The sequence below is a fragment of the Papio anubis genome, chromosome 8 (assembly GCF_008728515.1).
Source record: "Papio anubis isolate 15944 chromosome 8, Panubis1.0, whole genome shotgun sequence".
Lineage (NCBI taxonomy): Eukaryota > Metazoa > Chordata > Mammalia > Primates > Cercopithecidae > Papio > Papio anubis.
Genome location: NC_044983.1, coordinates 80,859,283 through 80,872,346, shown reverse-complemented (window position 1 = coordinate 80,872,346; position 13,064 = coordinate 80,859,283). Strand labels below are relative to the sequence as shown.

General features: G+C 40.0%; 1 protein-coding gene across 2 annotated transcripts in view; it reads right to left on the bottom strand.

Moving 5' to 3' along the window:
• CA13 (carbonic anhydrase 13) overlaps positions 1 to 12,351 on the bottom strand; it is a 53,276-nt gene extending 40,925 nt beyond the window's left edge. Inside the window, exons 1-2 of one of the 2 annotated variants that reach the window (XM_017962153.3) lie at positions 10,225 to 12,351; positions 5,223 to 5,420 (exon numbers count right to left, since the gene is read on the bottom strand). In XM_017962153.3, the coding sequence (XP_017817642.1) occupies positions 5,223 to 5,420; positions 10,225 to 10,261 (235 nt within the window). In that variant the 5' untranslated portion in view covers positions 10,262 to 12,351. The remainder of the gene's footprint in view (positions 1 to 5,222; positions 5,421 to 10,224) is intronic. The other variant, XM_031669650.1, reaches the window with a different exon arrangement.
• Positions 12,352 to 13,064: the final 713 nt, after the last annotated feature.

Below are 13,064 nucleotides of genomic sequence, written 5' to 3'. Positions count from 1 at the left end.
AAATTAAAGAACAATCACTGAATTCATCAACTTACTGCTCTTCCTAGCAGGACTTTCTTAATCAGAAGACAACTTTATTTTTGATATCTTTTTAAAATTTCAGCACACATATTTTATCCACAAAAAGAACACACACCATTACTGTTAGTAGTAGTAGTTACTAATTGTTATTGAATGCTTACTATAATCCAAGAACTATTTCATTTATAAAATACAAAAATTAATACCACATATTTTTTAAAAATAAAGGTTCCAGCAATGAATAATGTTTAAGTATTTGAGTGTTAAATGGTAAATATTAATTGATTTCTGGTGGTTTGTAATTTTATTGAGAGTTAATCTATGTATGCTAATGCACCCTAATGCTGTGTCATGGTATTTTCCATGTGTTTCCGTCATACAAAAAGGTGTTTTTTTTTTGTAACTTAAACACACATGTATTGAGTGCCTACCATGTGCCAGGCACCATCCTAGGTAGGTAAATAAGACATAGTTGTTGTTCATAGAGAGCTTTAGCTAAATGGAAAGACAGAGAAGCCAACTAGCAGTTACAACATAATGTGGAGAGTTCTGTGTCAGGAAAATTCCAGGATGCCCTGGGAGCCACAACAAGGGTGATAGGGCCTCAGGTGAGCTTCCCAAAGAAGCGAGATACTGTTTGAGTCCAGAAAGACCAGGAGCTCAGGTGAGAACAGCCTTGTCTTTCTTCATCAGACTACTATTTTCCCTGTATATTACAGCCAACCGGAAGTCTTCCTAAAGAATTTCATGAGCCAGGCATGGCACAGTGACTCATGCCTATAATCCCAGCACTTTGGGAAGCTAAGGCGGGTGGATTACTTGAGGCCAGGAGTTCAAGACCAGCTTGACCAACATGGCGAAATCCTGTCTCTACTATAAATGCCAGGAGTTCGAGACCAGATTGACCAACATGGCGAAACCCTGTCTCTACTAAAAATACAAAAAATTAGCTGGGCATGGTGACTTGCACCTGTAATCCCAGCCACTCAGGAGGCTGAGGTGGGAGAATCACTTGAACCCAGGAGGCAGAGGTTGTAGTGAGCTGAGATTGCAGCACTGCACTCCAGCCTGGGTGACACAGTGAGACCTTGTCTTAAAAAAAAAAAAAAAAATTCATGAGCCAGACATGGTAGTGTCCGACTGAGTGGGGAGAAGCAATTGAGCCCAAGGAGTTCGGGACTTCACTGAGTTATGGCTGGGCCGCTGCATTCCAGGCTGGGAACAAAGCAAGTCAAGAAAAGAAAGAAAAGAAAGAGAGAAAGAGAGAGAGAGGGAGGGAGGGAGAGAGAGAGGAAGAAGGAAGGAAGGAAGGAAGAAAGGAAAGAAGGAAGGAAGGGAGGGAGGGAGGGAGGGAGGGAGGGAAAAATTTCACATCCACCTGCTCCCTTTTGCTCCCTTTTGAAAGGATTTCTGAGTAGTTCTCTAAAGGTTTAACTATGGAGCATGGATGTGTCCAGCCAAACAAGCCCTACAAGGACTATGAGGAAGATTTCATGCCTGTGGTTTACTGACATGCCTGAGGTGGGATTCAGGGTTAATCCTGGTCAAAAATGGCTTCTTTACAAAATGGAAACTGTTTTATTCAAATTAATGTAGTTTGCTACAGAAAGTATCTTTGTGTTTTTTATAGTTTAGCAAAAATAAAAATAAAACAGCAAAAATTTATTTCGTTTAACTACTGTGGTTTCTTCTTTTTAATTGACTTAATCTCCCAAATCACCATGAAACAATCTCTTTGGTGCGTGGTAGGTTTATCTTGAGAAAAAAAGAATAAGAATCATGACCCATATTTACATAGTTACTGTCTCAGAGGACTACAAAGTACTTTATGGATATTTTCAATTAATCCTGGTAATTTTATTGTGAACTAGATAGGAAAAGGATCTTCATTTAAAAGAAAGAACACACACTACTGATGACAAAGTGTCAAATCTGGAAACATAAATTGATTTCACTGATTAACCCGAAGTAGACAGAAAACGAAAGAGAAAAACAGAAGAGAGAGAAACCTGGGTTCTCATACAGCAAATTAGAGTAGAAATTTTTTACCTTACGAATGTCTACATTTATAAAGAAAATACTTAAAGTTTTAGATGAAGTAAAATGTAATCTTTTCTCATTCTAAAATGAGGAATGAGTAGCTTGAGTAGCTTTACTTTTGTTTTTTTTTTTTGTTTTTTTTTTTTAAGATGGAGTCTGCTCTGTTGCCCAGGCTAGAGTGCAGTGGCACGATCTTGGCTCATTGCAACCTGTGCTTCCCAGGTTCAAGCCATTTTCCTGCCTCAGCCTCCTGAGTAGCTGGAATTACAGATGTGTGTCACCATGTCTGGCTAATTTTTGTATTTTAGTAGAGACGAAGTTTCACCATATTGGCCACGCTGATCTTGAACTCTTGACCTCAGGTGATCTGCCCACCTCAGCTTCCCAAAGTGCTGGGATTACAGATATGAGCCACCACACCTGGCCTTATTTTTTTATTTATTTGTCTTTTTATTTTCTGAGACAGTTTCACTTTTTAAATGTTTGAGATATTGTAAATAGTAACAAACTACAATTATGGGTGGTATAAACTTTGTATTTAGAAGATTTGGACACTTTTACAATAAATCTATTACATTAACCACAAGAGATGGGGTCTTCCTATGTTACCCAGCTGCCCTCGAACTCTTGGGCCTAACTAATCATCCTCCTTCCCCAGCAGCATGGTGTACCAGTGTGTGCCAGCATGCCTGGCTTAACCATTTTAATTAACATAGATTCACAAAACTGAGGGGTTGAAAGAAACATAGTTGAATATGTATACAAAAGGCCAGGTCCCTCCTTACTTGCATTTCTTCCAAAAAGTTGAAAATACCATGTATTTATTTGTCTTTATGCATTTTTTACAATGCTCTGATGAAAATGTACTACTTAGGCCAGCATGGTGGCTCCCAGCACTTTAGGAGACCGAGGTGGGTGGATCCCTTGAGCCCAGAAGTTCAAGATCAGCCTGGGCAATATGGCAAAACCTTGTCTCCACAAAAAATACAAAACTTAGCTGGGCATGAGAGCACATGCCTGTGGTACCAGCTACCGAGGAGGCTGAGGCAGGAGGATTGCTTGAGCCCGGGAGGTCAAGGCTGCAGTGAGCCATGATCGCACCACTGCACTCCAGCCTAGGCAACAGAGCAAGACCTTGTCTCAAAAAAATAGATTTAAAAAAAAAAAAACTTACCACTTTTATGAATTGGACAAAAATGAGGAAAAAATGTGTGTGGGCTTATAATTTTTGCTAACAATAAAGCTTTACATAAATATAAGATATTACTACTAATCTAAATCAGGGCTCAATTAATAAGTAAAAACTTTCTTTCAATTAAAGATTTTTAAAAATTAACTATATTTTTTCATTAATATAGCTAATACAGCTCCATCCTGATCTTAGACTAAAAATAAAAACAATCTGTCAGAGACCCTAAAAAGTGTTTTCAGGTATGATTCCCTCTAATATTTTATCTCATCTTACACTTAAACTTGACACTTTGGGCAGAAACTCTGCTTGGGCAGTAGATAGTCTGAAGAGGGATTAAACATTCATTTCAAGAAAATGTTTTTTTCATCACTTAATAAATTAACAAATAATCTGTGAGTCCATTATTTATTCATGGTGTGAAAGACACTATCCCAAGAACTAATCATTAAATGAAATGATTACATGTCCTAGAAAAAAGTATTAACAGGGAATATACAGAACGTTTCCAATATTTATATATTTTTAAAATTAAACTTCTACTTTCCCTCCCTTCAATGTTCATTATTAGGAGAATGGTACATAAATTACGATACGAGCATAGATAATACGATTCAACTTTTAAAATTATTTTATTTTTATTTTATTTTTATTTTTTGAGAATGGAGCTTGCTCTGTCACCCCCACTGAGTACAGTGGCGCTATCATGGCTCACTGCAGCCTTGACCTCCTGAACTCATGCAATCCTCCTGCCTCAGCCTCCAGAGTAGCTGGGACTACAGGCACACCCCATCGTGCCTGATTAATTTTTTATTTTTTGTAGAGATGAGGTCTCACTATGTTGCCCAAGCTGGTCTTAAACTCCTGGACATAAGCAATCCTCCCACCTCAGTCTCCCAAAGTGCTGGGATTATACGTGTGAGCCACCACACCTGGCTGCAGTTTAGCTTTTTAAACAAGATATATTTTAATCTGGAAAGATGTCTATAAAATATTTGTAAATGGGAAAAAAATTTCAGAGTTATATAGCATTATTCCAAATGTATTTTTAATAAGAAAATGCAAAGCAAGGACGATACACATGTATGTATACATGACTAAGCACTGAAATATTATGGAAGAAATAGTTACTTCAGGAGAGACTGTGGGAAGAAAGAGATGTTAATATCTGTCATATATTTCCATATTGTTTTATTTACTATGAGTGGATATTACTTTGGCAATTAAAATAAGGGAATAAGTTTTTTTTAAGAACTAAACTTTTTCTATTAAAGCATGTACTAAATGGCATTATAGGTTTGCAGATAATGCTAAAATAATTACGGCTAATACTTGGCAGAAACAAATCATGAAATATTTATAAAAGCTATTAAACTTCAATATTTTTATAATGGTAAATTCTAAGTTATAATAAGTTAAGGTCAATTTTAAATTATCATGCAACATATCCTTTTCTAAATACTCTTTATTATTTTAAGGTAAAATTATCTGAAGGTTCAAATATATAACAAGATACCTCAATTCACACGAAGAAAAAATATGCTTCAATTTGACAAATTCCAGGTCTAGCAAAAACAAAACATGAAAGATTAGAGAGTGTATTCTAGGCCGGGCGCGGTGGCTCACGAAGGTAATTCCAGCACTTTGGGAGGTCAAGGCAGGTGGATCACAAGGTCAGGAGATCAAGACCATCCTGGCCAACATGGTGAAACCCTGACTCTACTAAAAATACAAAAAAAAATAGCTGGGTATAGTGGTACGCGCCTGTAATCCCAGCTACTTGGGAGGCTGAGGCAGGAGAATCGTTTGAATTCAGGAGGAGGAGGAGGAGGTTGCGATGAGCTGAGATCATGCCATTACACTTCAGCCTGCCATCAGAGCAAGACTCCGTCTCAAAAAAAAAAAAAAGAGTGTAGTCTAATTATTCAAACGCTTCACCCACCACCACACACACACAAAAAGAAAAGCCAACCTGATTTGTCCTCTGTGTCATCAAAGTCAACATTGAAGGAATGGCCGCTGTTGCTGATGATTTTAGCTGAGCTTGGGTCATACTTGATACTAAGTGGTCGGAGGGAAGAGTCATATTTCACTTCTTGGGTTTTAATCTCAATCGGAGATTGCTGATCACCATCAGCAATAGGGAAAAATTCCTTCCAGTGAATAGGACCTTAAATATATAGGACCAAAAGAAAAGGATTAAATAAGTTCTTTCTTTCAACAAACATACATTGAGTATAATGCACTGTGCTTGAAATGGAAGAAAACGCAAAGATTAATACAATGAGATTCTCATCCTCAGGTCCTTGGCATCTAACTGTTTTTTTTACAAGATGGGTTGTTTTTATTATAGATGTGGGAAACTCTTGGTGTGCCTTAAGTCATTTTCAGAATTAAACTAACCCTTGTAGACAAAGGAGTCTGTAAATTTTATGAAGTACTCTCCAAAGGTAACCTTCTACCAAACTAAAAACAATAATACAATTCATCATTGAAAACAATGACATTCAGTCTCAGCTCCAAGAATGAGCTGTTGCTCCAGAGGTCAAGTTTGCAGATTGGGAGAGTCAAAAAAGCTGAAAAAGCCATGAAGCAAAGAAAGGGTGTCATTCTTAAAGATGCTGTGCTTACTTCTTTATTCTTCCTTCTATCACTCAGTGCTATCTTCTAGTGTCACTCAGGCCTCCACTCAATTACCTGTGATGTGCAACAGGCATACCAAGAAAACATACAAGTTTTTCACCTAGGATAATCCAAATAAAATGGCTGCACCATATCAGGAAATGTAATATTGTTGATTATCTGCAGTGGAGTCAGGTTGTAATTTATTTCTCTCCTTCTTCATTTCAGAAGGTTCTTCTGTGGTTATTTTGCCAATGTTACATTTGAATTTCAACACAAGAGACAAGTGTCATCCCGGTCCTCTATTCAAAACGTCAAAATCGTATCCAGTTCACAAATCAGACACATTAGAGGAAACTGAAACGAGCCAATCAGCTGACAGTTCCCTTTTCAATCCTCTTTACTTCTTTGGGAGACTCTATAAAGTCTTGCCTCTCAAAATCAGCAGCAAAGCTGTAGTTTCATGTAAGCTCCACATCATTCTACAAATGTGAGTCACTTTATAGGTTATAGGTTCTTATTCTCTTCTCTCTACTATTCCTGAAATTTATACAGCTATCACCACCTACACTGGGCTACTGACTAAGGTTTACCCACCTACTTTGCTAAACAATCTTTCACTAAAAATCAAGTACTAATTAAAGAAATACAATATATCACAATCATCAAAAAACTCTAAAGAGTAAAACTCTAATTTTTTTTTTTTTTTTTTTTTTTTTTTTTTTTTGAGACATGGTATTGCCACGTTGCCCAGGCTGGAATGCAGAGGTGTGATCTCAGCTCACTGCAGCCTCAACTTCCCAAACTCAAACAATTCTTCTTCCTCAGCCTCCCAAGTAGCTAAGAATACAGGTGTGCACCACCACACCCAGCTACTTTTATAAAAACTGTTTTTTTTGTTGAGAGAAAGTCTCACTATAGGCTAGTCTCAAACTCACGGGCTCAGGTGATCCACATCTCAGCTTCTCAAAGTGTTGGGATTACAGGCATGAGCCACCACGCCTGGCCCAAATTCTAAATCTAATACCGCTTACTATGCATCATTTTTGCAAAAGAGAATGCACACATACACATATTTTTTCTTTCACATATCCTTCAGGCACAAAAAGTCATAGCATAAATATATAACTATACACTTAGCTTAAAAGGTGTCATCTGACAAACTAGACTTCAAAGCCACTTGAGCATCAAAAGTCCTTGCTTAGAATGTATTACAGAAAAAGCCTTGTTTATTCAATAATTTTACCATCTTTCTGAGTACTTTTTCTATATATAACCCAGACCTTTTTTCCCCCTTAATTCAGAAAAAGCCTTCTATTTCACTGCCACCAAGTAAGAGTTAACCTAATGAAAATTCAATTTCAAATACGCAATGTGTGTTTCACAACATGCAGGTGACATTCTTCCAGTCACTAAAGAGTTGCTTTCTTCTCTTAATTGCTTTGCTCTCCTATTTCCAGTCATTTATAAACAGAACTATTTTTCTAAAAAGTCAAACCAAAATAAAATAAAAGTAATAATACTTTGTATCACATTTCCAATATTATCTACTAACTATCAAAGTCAATTCAGCACCCTGCCTCTTAAAGACATCCCCTTTTTCAATTTTTCCAAAAAAAAATTTCCTCCTCCTCCTCCTCCTTCTCTTCCTTGTCCCCTCCATGACCCAGCAGGCTAGTCTAGAACTCCTGGCCTCAGGCTATCCTCCCATCTCAGTCTTTTGAGTAGCTAGGATTACAGGTGCAAGCCACCATAATCAGCCTAAACATAAGTCTTTTTTTTTTTTTAGACGTTGTTTCCCTCTTGTTGCCCAGACTGGAGTGCAATGGCATGATCTCGGCTCACTGCAACTTCCGCCTCCCAGGTTCAAGCAATTCTCCTGCCTCAGCCTCCTGAATAGCTGGGATTACAGGCACGCGCCACCACGCCCAGCTAATTTTGTATTTTTAGTAGAAACGAGATTTCTCCATGTTGGTCAGGCTGGTCTTGAACTCCCGATCTCAGGTGATCCACCCGCCACGGCCTCCCAAAGTGCTGGGATTACAGGTGTGAGCCACCGAGCCCGGCCAGCAGAATTCTTAATTAGAGATATGTGGTGGCTGCTCAATTGATTTAGGAACTTTTAAATATCTACAGTGATACACACTTTTCAGTGATGTCACATTCCCTAAACTAAACTAATAAAGCAGTCAAAAGTTAGGGGAAGACATCTTAAGTTATTTGTCAAGGCAGTACCCTTTCAGGGCTTCAAGACTTGATGTTTCATTTCATCAGTGTTGCTATCCCCAGCTTAAGTTTCCTTTTATCTGCTCAGTCACTGGTTTTACCAATGTTTAAACAGAAAAAAAACAACAACAATAAAACTTGCCTAGTTAAGCCCAGAGCGGTGGCTCGCGCCTGTAATTCCAGTACTTTGGGAGGCCAAGGCAGGCAGATCACTTGAGGTCTGGAGTTCTAGACCAGCCTGGCCAACATAACGAAACCTTGTCTCTACTAAAAATACAAAAATTAGCCAGGCATGGTGGTGCGTGCCTGTAATCCCAGCTGCTTGGTGGAGCTGAGGCGGGAGAATCGCTTGAACCCAGGAGATAGAGGTGGCAGTGAGCCAAGATAGTGCCACTGTACTCCAGCCTGGGCAACAGAGCAAGACTCATCTTAAAAACAAAAAACAAACAAACAAAAACCTTGCCTAGTTAGTATATAATACATTTCCAATAGGATTTTCCCAATCTTTCTCTGAAGACCACACCGTTAAGTAAGGATGTGGTCTTCAGAGAGAGACTGCATCTAAAAGAAGGGAATGGCTAACTCCTAACAGAACAATTCCTAACAGAAATACAAAACCACTCCTTATTAATGGCTTTGCTAAGATGAATTTTTTAAATTCCTGAAATAAGCTTCATCTGGGCCAGTAATTTCTAACCTACTAAAGAGTAATCAATATCCATTGATTGAAATACCCTCCTTCTTCCTAACTACCATAAGGGCGCAGTTGGGATTCAATGACTCTTAAATAACTCTAATAAAAACGACTTCAGCAGAGAGGGAAATGAAAATAGATTTGTCATGTTTTCCCCCTAAACATTCACTGGAAATTAGCAAAATGTAAGATTATAATTATTGCCTTAATCAAGAAGTCTGTGTATACACTTTATTATTAAAGTTATAAATTTTACCTGCTGCCATTTTTAAACTAGCATGTTTAAAAACAGGCTACAATTAGAAATTAAACAGGCTACAAGTAGAAACGGAATTTTTCTGTTAGTTTGTGAAATTAAACTTTCTATAAAATTTGACCATTCTATACTATTCAATCATGTACATGCTAATAGAAGGAAAGTATTATTATTCACAGCCTTAATTTTTTTCTTTAATTATTATTACGTATTTACTCCTTAAAAAGACAAAAATTGTATATATTTATGTGTACAACATAATGTTTTGAAATATATGCACATTGAGGAATGGCTAAATCAAGCTTTAATTTTGCCAGTTATTTACTATAAGGCTTTTTGGTGTCACTGCGATTATTTCAAATAATTATTATTTGAAACAATCAGTTCAGTTTAACGTAGTAACAAGAAAAAATGTTTTTACTTTTGATAATGTGGGATATGCAAGATGAAAAGTGTATGTCTCGTTATTGTTTATCCTATAATTTCAGTAATCCTTTGCTCACCCTGCAAGGATGAGCATGGAAAGAGAGGAAGAGTGAAGAAGTAACCCACGATGTAACTTCATTTCCAGCAAGAACGTGAACCCTTACCAAAGTCCCCAGTAGTAGTCAACCAACTGCAAATTGCTGTGGGAATATTACAGTAACAGTTATTAGGAAACATACAGTTTTTTGTTTGCCACAAAGCCAACTTAGTCTTCAATGTCACAATGCAAGTTAAGATTTCCTAAATATATTTCCAAAGATTTTCTATGATTTGTTTCTCCTAAGTGAATAGTGAGCTTAAAAGACTGAAAGCGGACTTGTCCTTATTTCATCAAAGTGTGTCATCAGACTTCTAATTTCCAAGCCTTTAATTGATAAGTGGCTGTTACTAGGCAAAGTCCTTGGCTTTTCAGATGAAGGTGAACGCACACGTATGAACACTTGGGAGTTTGGGGAATCCTGATAGAGATACACACCAATGCTCACATCCACTACCAACAACCCGTCCACCCTGACAAGCCAGCTCTCCGCTTCCTGCACTGGGCTCTGAGGAGTGCTGCTAGGTTTAAAGAGGAACCGAAAAGTTTCCCAAAGTGTGAGCCGAGTGTGCGGTCAGCGAGCGCCGGGGCGTCGCGCCAGTCCTCCCGCCCCCCTGCCCAAAGCTCCCCTCGGATCAGGAAAAGGCGCTCACCATTGTGCTCCCGGTATCCCCAGCTGAGCCTCGACATGGTCCCTCGGGGTGGAAGGCAGAGGAAGATGTGGCTGGGCAGCGAGAGCGCGGAGGGAGCGGGCGGGGAGGGGCGCGGGAGGGAGCCTGCTAGGGCGGGACCGCGGGGCGCCGGCGGCAGGAGTGCGAAACCGTGAACCCAGCCCGGGGCGCTCCCGCCCGCGCCCTACAGGCGGCAGAGGCGTGCGGGGAAGGCGCCCCCGCGGCTGGCTGAGTCCTGGAGGGCGCGAGTCCCTGGGGGATCTCCTCCCTTCTGAGAAGGAGTCACTCGGGAGAGGAAAGTTTTGCCTAGAGGGCTTCCAGGAAATAAATGAGTCACCAGAGCCTGGAACTGCTAGGCTGGGAGGTGGGGATCCCGGTGGAGGCGTAAAAGAAGTCGGTGATGGTCGTGGCAGTGGTGATTACAAATACAAAACAATAATGACGATGGTAATTACCACCATTGAAAAAATAACTACTTATTAAGGGCTTACCGTGGGCAAGGGTCTTAGCTAAGATGTTTACCCACGTTTTCCCATTAGATACTCTCAGCATTTCCTCGAGAAAGACGTGTGCCCCCTAATTAGGAGATCAGGCTTAGGAGACACGAGGTAACCTGCCCCAGGTCGCACAGCTAAAGCGGGTGGGGTCGTTGTTAGAGAGGACCAGCTCCCTGTCCTGGACTGGCTCCATTGCCCATTCACCCTTTCCTTACCCCTTCCTCTCACTCTGCAGACTTGTGGCTTGTTGAGTGAGGAAACCAAAACCAGTTATTGAGATTTGGTCCCAAAATTCTGCTGCCCTCCTGACCCCGCAAGAAAGAAGGTTTTCAGAACATCTTTCCTGGATGCTTGGTGGGCTTGTTATCCTAGGACTGGAGTCAGAACTAGCTGCAGAGACTTGAATTTCTGGCCTGGAATCGTGAGTGTTCTGGGTTCAAAGTGAAAAATAAAAATTGGGTACATGAACCACTTTCTACCTCCTTGTCTCAGGTTAGCTGCCTCATATTTTATAAATCCAAGCAACCTCTTTGTAAGGAACCTAGTAAACCCATTTTCAGTAACTGGATGATTTCGTATGTCAAGATGAATAATGTTCTTAACGTTCTAAGTAAATATCAGTTCCTGATACTCAATAATAGTGGTTACATGAATGGATGAATGACTGAATAGACCAAAATTGTTAAAGAAATTTTGGTCGTCAGTGGGTTTCAAATACTTCCCAAGTTGTTACTTCTATTGCTTGGGTACACAGTTTGTAACCACCCAGTGGGTTTAACTTGCCCGCTGTCAAGACAGAGCTGATTTATCAAGACAGGGGAATTGCAATACATAAAGGGTAATTCATGTAGAGCCGGCTGTGCAGGAGACTGGAGTTTTATTATTACACAAATCAGTCTCCTCAAGCATTGGGGGATCAAAGTTTTTAAGGACAATTTGGTGGGTGGGGGACAGCCAGCAAGTCAGGAGACCTGATTATTTGGGTCAGAGGTGAAATCATAGGGAGTCAAAGCTGTCTTGCAGTCAGTCAGTTCCTGGGTGGAGGCCGTGGGATCAGCTGAGCCAGTTTATGGATCTGGGTGGTGCCTGCTGATCCATCAAGTGCAGGGTCTGCAACATATCTCTAAAGCACTGGTTTTAGGCTTTACAATAGTGATGTTATTCCCAGGAGCAATTTGTGGAGGGTCAGAATCTTGTAGCCTCCAGCTGTATGACTCCTAAACCATAATTTCTAATCTTTTGGCTAATTTGTTAGTCCTATAAAGGTGGTCTAGTCCCCAGGCAAGAAGAGGGTTTGTTTTGGGAAAGGGCTGTTACTGTCTTTGTTCTAAACTATAAACTATGTTCCTCCTCAAAGTTAGTTCAGTCTATGCCTAGGAATGAATAAGGACAGCTTGGAAGTTAGAAATAAGATGGAGTTGGTTAGGCCTGATCTCTTTCACTGTCTCAATTATAATTTTGCAGTAGTGGCTTCAAGTTCCTTCTTGCTTAAATTCATAGCTCAGTCTATACAATTTTCTAAAACAGCAACCTAAGTATTGGCAACAATCTAATTACCTTTCATAGGAAACTAGTTAGATCATCTGTAGAGCATCCATCACTCAATGGACTTTTTTTTTTTTTTTTTGAGATAGAATTTCGCTCTTGTTGCCCAGGCTGGAGTGCAATAGTGCGATTTCGGCTCACTGCAACCTCCGCCTTCCGGGTTCAAGCGATTCTCCTGCCTCAGCCTCCAGAGTAGCTGGGATTACAAGCATGCCCTACTACACCCGGCTAATGTTTGTATTTTTAGTAGAGATGGGGTTTCACCATGTTGGTCAGGCTGGTCTCCAACTCCTGACCTCAGGTGATCCACCTTCCTCGGCCTCCCAAAGTGCTGGGATTACGGATGTGAGCCAACACGCCCAGCTGCCATTCAACGGATTATTGTCCATTTATAAAAAGAATGAAGATCTCCATGAGCAGAGCAGATGTAAAGTGAGTCCTGGGATGTATTGAGGATGCGGGGGCGGGGGAAGCAAAGGAGCAAAGAGTGTATATAATAGATTACATGCTTAAGAAAAAAATAGCAATAAAAAACTGCACACATATTTTCCGATTTTTACCAAAAAAGTAGAGAATAAGCCATAAATCAATAAAAATGGTTCCTTATAGAGGATGAGCGTGAATGGGGTGGAAGTGTCAGAGGCAATGGAACCAACCTCTGACTCCTAGGTTCAAGCGATTTTTCTGCCTTAGCCTCCCGAGTAGCTGGGTGTGGTGGGTGTGGCGCACACCACCACACCCGGCTAATTTTTGTATTTTTAGTAGAGACGGGGTTTCACC